General features: G+C 36.2%; 1 protein-coding gene across 1 annotated transcript; it reads right to left on the bottom strand.

The window, feature by feature from the left end:
- Nucleotides 1-10,166: 10,166 nt before the first annotated feature.
- cxcr4b (chemokine (C-X-C motif), receptor 4b) lies at nt 10,167-12,908 on the bottom strand. The gene is made up of 2 exons (XM_007232384.4): nt 12,825-12,908; nt 10,167-11,761 (listed from the first exon to the last, which is right to left on the bottom strand). The coding sequence occupies exons 1-2, from the start codon at nt 12,837-12,839 to the stop codon at nt 10,706-10,708; spliced, it is 1,071 nt and encodes a 356-aa protein (XP_007232446.2). The 5' UTR covers nt 12,840-12,908; the 3' UTR covers nt 10,167-10,705.
- Nucleotides 12,909-14,478: the final 1,570 nt, after the last annotated feature.

The raw sequence follows: 14,478 nt of genomic DNA, 5'->3' as shown, positions 1-14,478 counted from the left end.
TAAAGTGAGGGAGGAAGGAAACGCTGAGGTCAGTGGACTGAGAGAAGTCCTAAAGGTCCAGTAAAGTGTCCCATAATGCAGCTGCTGCGGCCGGTGGACCATAAACTGTGATCGGTCAGGTCACTCTGAGCTAATGCCCACTGAACTGTTTAGTGACGTTACTGCATTATTAACCAGCTCCTTATCCACCATGATCATCAGCTGAGGGCAAATCTTAGACTCGGGCAGGTTACTGGACCTTTAGGTGGTTGTTAAGGCTTTAGTATGTGAGTCATTATCTGAATAGTGTGCCTTTTTGTGCATATCCATCGTATTTATAGGACATTTTTATAGGAGATTACAGAAAAATCATATTTTCCATCTTATTTGCTTTCGATTTTCACTTTACTTTTAATGTTTTGTCATGCATGCATTTAATCATCCTGTTATGTCAAGATGCATACATTTTTGGGTGAAAATTGGCAATTTTATTTAATAAAAACCTGGTTGAGCTAAAGCTGCAGACATGTTAAATTGTCCACAGTGACCTAGTTCTGTCTAATATAAAATTATTTTAATCTATGTGAGATTTTACCACAAAAGAGTGGACAGCTTAAAATATAGACTTGAAAAAAGAACTTTTGAACATCTTTAATAAAAGTTTTATATAATACTTTTTACTTTGTAACACTGAATCTCATTGGAGTTTATTTGATGAAGTATATTTCACTTGCTTTATCATAGTCGGTTTTAAGTAGATATAACAATGTAGCACCATATTAACCCATGAATATTTCCTGTTGGTTCCTGTGCCCCCCCCCCCCCCCCCACCACAGTGTGTAAAAGTCCCCTCCAAGGCTACCTTCCCGTGTGTATTTAGTCATGTTATACAGTATATAAGGGTTGGCAGCCTTATATAAATGCTTCACAGAGTATTTTGGTTTGTTTGACATGTTTAAGTTACTACATGATTCTTTATATGTGTTCCTTCATAGTCTGCATTTCTTTACTATTCATTATTTACAATGTAGGAAAAAAAGGTGGAAAAAAAACACTGAATAAGAAGCTGTGTCCATACTTTTGACTGGTACTGCATGTATGTGGACAATACGAGAAATATTAAGGGAAATTATTATATTGTAAATTGTTGAAAATGCACCATATGAATGCTGCACATGAAACTCTTCCTAAATCTCCATTGTCTGCAGCAGCTTCTAAAATAAATGATTCAGAAAAACAAGTCGATCTGGAAAAGCACCGCGTCTACATCAACCCGTGAATTAGTATTCATGGCCCCGCCCACCTCGGCTCGCAACCGCCCACAGGCAGAGCTGAAACCGGGCAGTGACCCCATCTCATCAGATAGGAGCTAAATAACTGTGCTAGGAACAGCATGCAGTTCATTCCTGTGTTATTTGTGCGAATAACACATCAGTGTTTATATACTTTACCCAGTAATTCAGAGCTAAGAAACAAATGATTAGAATTAGTCTACGGATGAAAAACACCACCAGCCAAGTACAATTGAGATAGGTAGGTGTGTGTTTAGAACAGTTTTGTTTACACTAGTTAAAAGTAAAAAAAAAATCACCTGGGTGAATTTTTACTTTCTGGACCTAGGCTACCCACCTCTGTGTGTAACTCTACTGGGTTTACATAGGATCTCCAGTGGATTTGCTGTTTTACAGAGACTATAAAACTAGGTCAGGGGCTGAACTGCACTTAGCAGGTCATTATTACACATGTTGTAAAGTAACATATGATATTGTAAATACTGTTATTAGTGTAAAAATGTCTTTATTTTAAAATGTTTCTAACTGTTGTTAGATAGTTCTTCTTGCTGCATCCTGGTATCGGCAATCAGAGGCGATATTTTTGCATGTATGAATATTCATGAGCAAGAGCTGGATCTTTTCTCCCCTGCCCACTTATTCACAGGACTAAAACAGTGTTATACCGGATCACCAGTTTTTTTATAATAGCTCACATGGCATTCATTCATACAACTACACATTTTAAAATGAATGAAAACACAATGGAATGAGATATTTAATGTGCTCCACCTTAACTCCATCTGAGCATCGGAGGAGAGGCTTTACTCTCTCAGGTTAGGGGTTAAAGGTGGGGATGAATAAGGACAATAGCTGAATGGAGCTCAGTAACGGCCTGTTTCCTTTATTTCCTGTTAATGTGCAAAAGACTCAGCATTACTTCACACAGCATTTCAACAGCACTCACTCTATCACGAGAAAATGCTCACACTGTATTACAGCATAACACAAACAGGAGGTCAGTAATCACACTCCAGAGATCCTACTGTACACAGCAAGGACAAAAGTATTGGGACACCTGCTTATTTATTGTTTCTTCTTAAATTAAGAATATTAAAAATCCAACAGAAGCTTATCCTGCTTCTACAGTCCAGGGGAGACCATCACACTTTGCAGTAAATCAGGGGAGTCCAAACTACGGCCCAAGGGTCATTTGCGGCCCATTTCCTTTTTTGGAGGAAATAGAAATAAAAGTTGGTTTTAGTGCAGAAAAATGGGCCAAAGAGTCTAAAAGAGGAGAGGGTGCACAATTTCAGCGCAGAAAAATGGACCAAAGGGTCTAAAAGTGGAGAGAGTGTTCAGTTGTAGCGCAGAAAAACGGGCCAAAGAGTCTAAAAGTTGTTGTAATTAAGAAGTTTAATATTAAGAGACATCATGAAATTAAACATCAGTTTGAAAATCTTAGTTTACACAACACTGTCAAAGATAGATAAAGATAATAAGTCAAGTAAAATGGTGTGTAAATGAAATAATCCGGAAAAAAGTATTATTTAAAGTGGTATATTTCATTATTTGTTTTATTACAGAGTCTGTGGCCCGTGACTTCAAATATATTTCTCCTTCTGGCCCCCAACAAAAAAAGTTTGGACACCCCTGCAGTAAATAAAATGGCAATTTGCTCTAATGACCTACAACACTGTAGCCAAGCAGCCAAGCATTAAAGCCCAGGTAGGGTGCACGACTACACACTGATGGTGAGTTGGTGATGAGAGGACACTTCTATTATGCAAATAAAGGATGTCATGGGCCAATAGGAAAGATTTTATTTTTTATGTAACATTCAAAACCAATTTTAGTGTGTCTTAGCTGTTTCACTTAGGTAATAGCTTTATGGAGTAAACTCTAGCCAATCAAAGTGAGCGTAGATTTTAAATGTTTTAAATGTATTGAGTGGATTCTATATGTTATGTTTTACAGTCTATATACACTCTAAAAAATATAATCAGGATGTTAAGAAATAAAACATTATAAAAAAGAGAATTTAATTATATTTCATTATATTCAATATAATTATATTAATTATATTTAATTATATTTTTTAAATTGTATATTTTAACCTCTTAAGCTCCAAGCCTATTTTGACCAATTTCCACCTGAAATTACATACTCACATTTGAAGGCATATCACTCCAATAATAAATAATTCACAGTCAATTTTATGAATAAATATTACTTAGAAGCCTTTACACAATTCATTTAAGACACTTTAATTATTCAATTGAACATGTAATGGCCAAAATATGGTAAAAACCAGGAACATTTTTAGGCGCTTTTCAGATTTTCTATTTTATTTTTTTATTTTCAGACATATAAAATGAACAGTTTATATGGATGAAGTGTTTTGGCAGCTCTACATTGTGCTATAATGTGTTTACAATCATCATACAAAATCATAAACTGCTGCCATTAACTGGTTAGAAGTTATAGTGATCTGAACCAGTAATGGTATTTTCTTTCTCCAAAGGACTGAAAACATTATAATAATAAAAACTACCACTTTTATAACTCATTTTGCAGTAATAATATTTTTTAATCCTTTTTAAATGCATAATTTTGCATCAGCATGGACAACAATCCAGTAATCCAGACACATCCATTAGCTGGGTAAAATTTAGGTAAAATTTGGTTACAGTGAAGCTTTCTGTGTTTATGTACAGTTATGGAGAATAATAATGTGTCTTTCTGTTTTTTAATGATAAATTAGAATCTTTTATTGGAAATAATGGATTAAAAGATGTATTCTTGTTTAATTTGATGAAAAAATATGATCCATCATTAAATTTTAACCAGGATTGATTTGCAGATCTACAATAAGATGCTGTATATAGAGTTTATTGATATACAGACAGTAGGAATACTGTGTAAACTGTGTAACAGTCCATATGTTGACCATGCAGAGCCAAGCATTTGTATGGCATTACTGAGTAAAACGAAACCCATACTTTATTCAAATGGTCAGTATTTACTGACTGTGTGTTTTCTTCAGCATTTAACATCTTCAGCAGATGTTGGGGGCTGGTCTGCTCGAGTGGTGATGGTGGTATAAGGGGAGCACTGGGGTATTTCCACTCGCCCCGCTCGGAAACCCCATTTGGTGACGCTGTTTTCCAGACCGGTGCTTAAGAAACCGACACGAGACAAACACAGCTGAGCTCAGTCGAGTGTGAAGCAGAGCCTAAGAGAAGCTTTCAGACCAACGGCCCAACCGTTCCAGAGCATTTCCACCTGAAAACCACTCCGGAAGGGGGTCAGGAGATCATCCATAACCTCTGCAGCTGATGGTGGTGCTTTACACTTCTTTACAGCCTGCTTTACCAAGCGCAGATCATCCAAACATCAACACACACCTCAATCCCACCCTGAAACCCCTTTTGGTTGGTAGTGTGTTAAAACTGGTGGTTTTTAAGGTTGTGTACACAGTAGAATCATCAGCAAAAGGTTTTACACCAACCTGGAGAAGCGTTTAACCCTTCTGTTATGCTAAAGTTCTTAAAAATAACTAAATATATATATTTATAAGCATTTTAGAGGCATTTCTGCCTTCTTATATATGCAATGCACCTTCACCCTGTTCTTCAAGGAACCACAGGATAGAAAACCACCACAGAGCAGATATGATTAGCACTGATTGGCATGGTGGAGGTGGTGTATGCGGTGTTAGTGTGTGTTGGGCTGAAGGTATGAGTGTATCCCATATAGCAGCAGGGCTGCTGGAGTTTTTAAACACTTCAGTGTCTTCTAAACTGAGAATATTCCACCAACCAGAAATATCCAGCCAACAGCAAAAGTGTATTAAAGGGTTTCAAATGGTAGAAATATCCAATTTAGTCTAATATACAGATCTGGAAAAAAAAATAAGAGATCACTTCAGTTTCTCTGATTTTGCTATTTATAGGTATATGTTCCAAAAAAAATAGTCATTTAGAGCATTTACTTGTAGAAAATGAGAAATGGCTTAAATAACAAAAAAGATGCAGAGCTTTCAGACCTCAAATAATGCAAAGAAAACAAGTTCATATTCATAAAGTTTTAAGAGTTCAGAAATAATCAATATTTGGTGAATGAACCCTGTTTTTTACCAGTCCTCCACCAGTCTTACACACTGCTTTTGGATAACTTTATGCTTTTACTCCTGGTCAGAGGTGGAAAGTAATGAATTACATTTACTCAAGTTACTGTAATTGAGTAGATTTTATGAGTAATTTGTAATTTTTAAAAGTAGTTTTTAAAATAGGTAATTTTACTTTTACTCAAGTACATTTTGACACTAATAATTTACTTTGCTACATTGGAAAACTCCTCGTTACTGAGTAAAAAATAAAATGCTGAGAAAAACACAATTGTCTGAATAAAAAAATATATATATATTGGCGCGGATGCGTTGGAGTACGAATGCTCAAGCGTGGAATAACGAGGCAATAACTTTCTCATGCAAAACAAACTGTCCCCGCAGGACAGAGCTTTTAGCTTTCAAAACTTCCACATCAAACCTGAGAAAACTTGTGGTGGTAAATATTTTTAACATAAACTATCTGCTTGAATGTTAAAAAAAACATGTAAATAGCAGTTAAAGCACAGCAATGGCGAGTTAAAAACTAATAATAAACTGTAAAACTATAAAAATACAGTTTATAGTCGCCTATATGACCATAACTTTTTAAAAGTAAAGAAGAATAATGGATCATAGGAACCTATACCACTTGTTCTTGAAATAATTTATGGGGGGGTCTGAACAAATACTGCCTGAAAAGTTCAAATTATTATGTGGAATAATAGTTCATTAAAAACAATTTAATTTATTAATTTGTTTGACTTTTTTACATCAAATAATTAAAAGTAACTATGTAACTTTTACTCAAAGTAATTTTTAATTGAGTATTTTTTTTACTTTTACTCAAGTAGATTTTTAGATGGGTACTTTTACTTTTACTTGAGTAGAATTTTAGCAAAGTAAAGGTACTTTTACTTAATTACATTTTTTCTGCATTTTTTCTGTATATATAAAAAAACGTTTTACGTGTATATATATATATATCAGTTTGATCTGGGAATTTTTTACTGCTCTCATACAGTTGAACAAAACAGGAGGTTCAACCAGACAAAGAGCCATTGAAGAACTGGCTTGGATCTATATATAGAGCTATTGTCTTCACTATACAACACTTTAAGAGCCCTGTAGTTTTTTTTCTCATGATATGTAGGGGTTAAACTTTTTTTAACTTATTTTTTTTCCAGTCTACTCATTCTTATAGCGTGTCTGGATTCATTCATTCTTGTTTCCTAGAACCTTGAACCAGGTCATTGTGAGAAATCAGAGAGTACATCACAGCCTACTGACCCAGTTATACATGAAAGCAGAAGTGGTGTAGTAACCACGTTGTTGCCACGTTTAGTTTATGGTGTATTTAGTTGATTTTGGTGAAATGGCAGATTGGCAATTTCCAGATCCTCTTTCTTTTAGGTTCAAATCAATGTCTACATTGGTTCTGGCTTCTCCTAGGCTTCTACTTTGAGAACTATGGCTATAGGGAGTTAAAAGAGACTCAAATAATCAATTTTGTTATATTAAAAATTGTGCAAAAGATTATTCTGGGTCAAATCTACATCATGGAAGCACTGGTGCTTTCCCAAAACCCATTCTGAGCCCATTGAGACCTTTAGAGTAATATTATCTGTTGCATGCAAGTCTTTGACTAAAAGAAAGATACACTGCAAAAAAATGGCAATTTTTGTGACATATTTTGGCTTCATTAAGTCATTTTTCTCAAAGAAACCAACTAAAGAGTTAGCTGAGAGGATCTGCAATTAATTTTCCTGCATGTAGAGTAATATTAGTGCTATAGTGCTGTATAAAACCATTAAAAATAATTTTCTATTATTTTGTATATTAAAAATGTGTACCCTATGCTTATATACAGCTCCAAAACATTAAGAGCTCATTTAAAAATGGTGAGTTTCTTTGATTTTACCAAATTGAAAACCTCTGGAATATAATTAAGAGGAAGATGGATGATCAAGCTGAATTTTTGCACCAGGAGTAAAGTAGCATAAAGTTGTCCAAAAGCAGTGTGTAAGACTGGTGGAGGAGAACATGATGCCAAGATGCATGAAAACAACTGTGATTAAAAACCAACCAGAGTTATTCCACCAAATATTGATTTCTGAACTCTTAAACGTTTTGCATTATTTTAGTTTTTTAATTCGTTAAAAGAGCCAGTCATGTTATTGCCTAATGTGTCTATTAAAAAAACATTTATAAGACTTTATGGAACCACAAACACCTTTGCGTCTTTAAATTGTTGGAAAACCTTTTGCAAATGGTTCTATATGGCAACATATATATAGGTTCCAGGTTTGTTAAAAGTCAAATAGAGCTTCTTATTTAGAAGGTAAAGCCATGGAACTTCATTTATTGTATGTATTTTCATTTTTACGCTGTTTTTATAATTTAATAAAAATGTCACAAAAGGTTTTTTTAAGATGCTTTTTATTCCTTAAAGCCATTATGCTCAAATGAAAAACTATTGTTGCCTAATAGTGACTTTATGGAAAACCTTTTGCAGTTGGTTTTATATGGCACCAAATGGGTTCCAGTTTAGTTACAAGCCCAAAATACCTTTTAAGTTAAAGTGTAAAACCATGGATCTCAAAGTAAGGGTCTGGGAAACACCAGGGGTCCATGATATATCTGTAGAGAGTTCATAATTTCATTTAGCACTATTTTTAATTCATTAAAAGTTCCACAAATGATTTCTAAAACACTGTTTATTCCTCAAAGCCTTAAATGGGTTTCCAAATGGCTTTATTATATGGAGCCAAATGGGTCCTAGTTTTTTGGTTAGATTGTTAAACTATGAAGCTGAAGTAAGGGTCTGGGAAACCAAAAGGGTCAATAATATATAAGCATAAAATTTGCACTAATTATGCACTATTTTTAATGCAATACAAATGTCAAAAAAGGTGTTTTTGAGATGTTTTTCATTCCTCAAAGCCATGTTTTTTAAATGTAAAAAATCTATTGTTACCTAAGCTTTCAATTAACAACTATGGTTTGTGGGAACCACAACCCCCTTTGTGTCTTCAAATAGTTGGAAAACCTTTTTGCAGATGGTTCTATATGGCAACAAATGGGTCTAAAATACCTTTTTAGTTAGAATGTAAAATCATTGATCTCAAAATAAGGGTCTGGGAAAAAACAGGGGTCCATGGTGTAACTGTATACTATTTTTAATTAATCAAAAGTGCCACAAATGATTTTTGACACACTTTTCATTCCTGAAAGCCATGGCTTTCAATGAAACCAAATTAAAACTTAGATAGGGGGTCTGCAATTTCTTCAGTGTCATCAAATTTATGGAAAACCTTTTACAGATGGTTCAATATGGCAACAAATGGGTTCCAGTTTTGTTACAAGCATAAAAACCTTTTTAGTTAAGAGCATAAAACCATGGATCTCAAAAATAAGGGTCTGAGAAACCAACTGGGGTCCATGGTATATCAGTAAAGAGTTCTTAATTTCATTTAGGACTATTTTTATTTCATTAAAAGTGCAAAAAATTATCTTTTAACAGACTTTTCATTCCTTAATGCTTCAAATGGGTTCTCAAATGGCTCTATATGGCACTTAATGAGTATCAGTTTTGCTTTTTGGTTGGTGTAAAGCCATGGTTCTCTAAGTAAAGGTCTAGAAAACCAACAAGGGTCAATGATATATAAGCAAAATTTTATTTTACATTATTTTTAATACAATAAAAATGTCACAAAAGTTTTTTGAGTTGTTTTTTATTCCTTTAAGCCATGGCTTTGAATAAAACCAACTTGAAACTTAGATAGTGGGACTACAATTTCTTCAGTGTAGTCAAATTCCTAGAAACCCTTTTTGCAGATGGTTCTATGTGGCACCAAATGGGTTCCAGTTTTGTTACAAGCCTAAAAACCTTTTTAGTTAGAGCTTAAAACCATGGATCTCAAAGTAAGGGTCTGAGAAACCAACAGGGGGTCCATGGTATATCAGTAAAGAGTTCATAATTTCATTTAGCACTATTTTTATTTCATTAAACGTGCAACAAATGATTTTTTAACAGCCTTTTAATTCCTTAAATGGTTATGTATGCACCTAATGGGGTCCAATTTTGCTTTTTAGTTGGTGTAAAGGCATGGTTTTCCAAGTAAGGGTCTAGAAAACCAACAAGGATCTATGTTTTATAAGCAAATTTTTATTTTACGCTATTTTTAATGCAATAAAAATGTCACGGAAGTTTTTTTTTTTTTTTTTTTAAGATTCTTTTTATTCATTAAAGCCTTTCTTTTATTGTTACCTGATCTTCCTATTAAGAATAATAGCTTAAGGGAACCACAAACATCCCAAAGAACCACTCTGGAACAGGATGAGCACTCAAGTAAAGAATTCGTTTTTGAATAATTGAGTTTATGTCCAATTTTAGACCTGAACGGATCTGAGCTTTGAAGTTAGAGCAGGTCTGTAATGTAAGACTGGAGGCGGGGGTCCTCGGGGACGTGGGTCCGGACCTTCTGTCCGTCTGTAAGTTTAGGGTGTCCTGTATCTGCCTGTCTGTCTGTGAGGATGTTAAACAGCACAGATGTTCTTAAATTACAGCCTCTCCTCCTCAGCCGTGCTGCTCACTATAGCTAGAGCTGTCACATCAGGTGGAGCTTTTGTGTTGGAGACCTTCACAACAGAAGACCCCCATCCCCCCCTCCCCCCAAGCCAGCAGTTGGTGTGTTGATTGGCACTGGGGGAGGGGGTGGTGATAGGGGTGATAGAGGTGGTGATAGTGGTGTTACATGGCCAGCAGCTTTGTGTGAGTTGAAGGATGACACTAATTCAGACATCAGTCAGATAAGAAAGAGTGACCTCAGGCCTTTTTTATTAGAGCGGAAATGCAAAAAAATCAAAATCAAAAATCAGCAAACAGACAATGAGCATTCAGTGTGAGCTACCACTCCACCTATTTTCCTACTAATAACTACTAATAAATAAAAAAAGCCTTTGTCGTCTTTTGTTTTTTAAGTGCCCGCACACACACACACACACACATATTCACACAATATTCAAAATGTACAAAAGTAAAAAAAAAGGTGTTTATGTACAAATAATACAAATAATTTACATCCTGAGGCTTCCTGATTTAAAAAAAAAAAAGTGAACTCTGCACTCTTGCTACTCTCGAAGAAAAGGTGTTAAAACTTGTGTACGCATACATATACTATATATATAGATAGATATAAAGTGTTTACAAACTATATACAATGTGTAGTTGAAAGTCCTTTTCAATAAAAAAAAAAGCTTAGTCCTCCTGGTTCCTTTGTTCCTTTGTTCTTCAATAAAGAGTACAGTATATATAACAGTATATATAATCACAGCGTTCCAGTTGTTAGCTGGAAAGGACGCTGGAAGACTCGGACTCCGTCGACACCGAGGAGATGACCCCTCGTTTCTTGGTCAAGATCTTGTGGCTGGACCTGCTGCTGCCGGTCAGCGTGTTGCGGGCGGATCTGCTGAACTTGACCCCCAGGAAGGCGTACAGGATGGGGTTGAGGCAGCAGTGGAAGTAGGCCAACGCCTCCGTGACGAAGATCCACTTCTCCAGGCTCTGCTCCAGGTAGCAGCTGTGTGAGATCACGTTGAGCATCATCAGAGTGTCCACCAGGATGCCGGCGCAGTACGGCAGCCAGCAGATGAAGAAGCAGAGGATGAGGATGATGGTGGTCTTCAGAGCCTTGCGTTTCAGCGCCTGTCCCTTGGATCCCTTGGACAGCTTGGAGATGATCACACAGTAGCAGATCAGGATGATCAGGCCGGGAAGGACGAAGCCAACCAGGATGTGCTGGAAGCGGAAGGCTGCCTTCCACGCCATGTTGCCCTCCATCGGGTAGATCCTCTCGCAGATGTCCCTCGTTCCTCTGCCCTGAACCTCTGCGAACACCAGGTCCGGCACGGTCAGCAGAGTCGCCGGGAGCCAAACGCCAACGTAGATCACCCTGGTCGCCAGCAGCCGGCGAGTGGACTGGCTGTTGGTGGCCCGAACCACGGCCAGGTACCGGTCCAGGCTGATGAAGGCCAGGATCAGCACGCTGCTGTAGAGGTTCACCGTGTAGATCATGTTGACGGCCACGCACAGGAACTTGCCGAAGTGCCACGTGCTGGCGGCGTCCACCGCCCAGAAGGGGAGGGTCAGGACGAAGAGCAGGTCGGCCACCGAGAGGTGCAGCCGGTACCGGTCCGTCATGTTCGTGGACTTCTTTTGGAAGCCCATCACCAGCACCACCAGCCCGTTCCCCACCACGCCCAGGAGGAAGATAATCCCGTAAACCGCGGGGAGGAAGACCTTCTGGAAGTTGTGGCTGATGGCGATGTCGCACATCCCCACCATGTCGTCAATCATCCCAGAACCTTCTGAGCTGTTGCCGTCGTCTTCGAAAATGATGTGCTGCGAGACACAAAGAGAGAAAGATACAACCGTTAGATCCAACGAACATCAGAACTTAACAAGGAAAAAAGAAAGAATTTCGAAGAACGAAGATTAATCAAAAAAGTAATTGGAATTCCCAAAAACATTACTTTTTGCGTGCATTAATGTGAGCATATTTGAGTTTTAAGCCATTTGAGTTTTAGAACATTTCTGGAGCTGTAATCTTAGTTGTAAAGCTGAATTCTTGAATTAAAAATGGGAAAATTAAAAAAAAAAAGGATTTGTACTTTTAACTGGGTTTAGAAAGGTTTAGAACTGGACAATATATATCGTTTCAGCATCGCTATCACAAGTGTAACCATGTGGAGTAGTCACATAAGCCAAATTAAACTATAAACACCATGCAAAAGCTTTCTCACTTCTAGTGATTTCTAAATGGAATTCCAGTATTTACCATATATATCACAATATACTTGAAACAGAACAACAAAACATGTATCAAAAATATCATGTATATGTATTTTTCCCAATATTGTGCAGCCTTTCTTCCTATATACACACTACGAACTGGTAGAAATATAGAAATATACTTCTAATCACTAAATAAATATATAAATATACTTTATGCATACTCTAACACTAACGTTTCATTACAAATGAGAAAGTTTTAACTCATGCAAACCAATGCATCTCCCCTGTTTATCTCTAGAGCACATTTTTAAGCATAAACGCGCCAGAACTGACTTAAAAAAAATCACCCAAAACAGGTTGGCTGACCTCAAAAATGCTAAACAATCCTGCTGCATGAAAAAAGACCAGAGACGCGACAGTGCTAAAAAAAGCTAAAAATCCAACTTTTAACAAAAAAACTCCTTAAAAACTGCAGATTACGCAATTTAAACTCATTCTAAAGAGTTTTCCTTCATCCAGATGTTCTCCACTATCCTGAAAAAGCCCAAACTGACCCCAGAACAGCAGCAGAACTGAATAATCCAGTATAATAATCAATATTATATAGATAGTGTCTCAGAACAGCTGTACCAGAATCATCAGTAAAACACAGTAAATAAGCTCCACTTACATCGAAGAAAGCCATGGTGCTGCAGTCCTGAGATCAGTGTGTGTGAGAGCGCGTGTGTATAATCCTCGTATGTCCTCGTATGTGGAGGTGGGGTGAAATCCCCTGCTTTTATGCGCAGAACCTGTGCTGCTGCAGGCCACGCCCACACAACAAAGGGGAGGGGCTTCAACGGTTGCCTAATGTATGCAAGGCCACGCCCACATGTGGGAGGGGCTGTGGGTCTCGTGTGGAGCCATGCTGAGCAGGACCCCCCCTAGTGCATTTCCTCAACTCACACATACTGTATAGTATTAGCCCTGAAAACAATCAATATTTATACAGTCATACTTATGTCATAATAAATTAAAGAATATTTTATTCTTTAATTAGAATGAAGCCCTGAAGACGGACAACATTTCTCCCAAATTCTAAATAAAAATTGTCATTTAGAGCATTTATTTGCAAAAAAAAAAAAAAAAAGAAATAGCTGAAATAACAAAATAAGATGCAGAGCTTTCAGACCTCAAATAATGCAAAAAAAAAAAAAACAAGTTCATATTTATAAAGTTTTAAGAGTTCAGAAATCAATATTTGGTGGAATAACCGTGGTTTTTAATCACAGTTTTTTTTTCATGCATCTTGGCATCATGTTCTCCTCCACCAGTCTTACACACTGCTTTTGGATAACTTTATGCTGCTTTAATCCTGGTGAAAAAAAATCAAGCAGTTCAGCCTCAGGGTTTCATGTTTTGTGATCATCTATCCTCCTCTTGATTATATTCCAGGGGTTTTCAATTTGGTAAATCAAAGAAACCCATATTTTTTGAGTATATATATATTGTACAGCGTATATATAGTTTTTTTAAAAAGTGGTTTTAATGCTTAAGTAATTTTTTACATAATTTTTACATAATTTGAATTTGTCGATTGTTCGTTAAATCGCTTCTAAATGCCATGATAGTTATAACAAAAGAGAAGTTAATTTGACACGCTATTACTTTAAACATTTATGTAAAATGTCTATATAAAATCATTAAAGAACCCTAAAAAATGAAGCTTTATGTAAACTTAAACTAAGACGGGTACTGTTGAATATAGTACAGAACTTTCTAAAAAAAGATCTTTAAAAGGTCATATATATATATAAGAAGTTTATGTAAAATGTACACTTTACTGCAAAGTACTACTTTAAACTACTGTACTGATGCACTGCTGTACTAAACTGTACTAAGAACCATTAAATAACCATTTTTAATTGTTTAAATGCAATACACACTTTTAGTTTCAATATCTAAAAAGATATTGGAGCTAAAAAAATAAAAAATAAAGTTTATCTTTACATATATGTAGTTTAACCAGAAAATAAGGTATTTCTCTCACTAATGACTTCTCTGTATACTGTAGTTCTATACAGAACCACTGCTTTCAGCATAGAACATTATAAGAACCCTGTTTTAATGGTGTAGGTGTAAAACTGTATGCATAATTCAGTGTAAAACTGTAAACATTATAATCTAATGCTACACTGTAATTAGCTGCGTGCTATTGTTCTCTATCAGGGTGTTAACGAGGCTCCAAACACGACAACAAAGGAATAAACAAAGACAAACTAACAAACTAATGTGAATACAATAACTCAACAAGGCCTCACCAGTTCTCACTGTTTATTCACAGT

Source organism: Astyanax mexicanus, chromosome 11 (assembly GCF_023375975.1).
Source record: "Astyanax mexicanus isolate ESR-SI-001 chromosome 11, AstMex3_surface, whole genome shotgun sequence".
NCBI classification, from domain to species: domain Eukaryota; kingdom Metazoa; phylum Chordata; class Actinopteri; order Characiformes; family Acestrorhamphidae; genus Astyanax; species Astyanax mexicanus.
The sequence above is the reverse complement of the archived record's forward strand: the minus strand, read 5'-3'. Positions and strand labels throughout refer to the sequence as shown.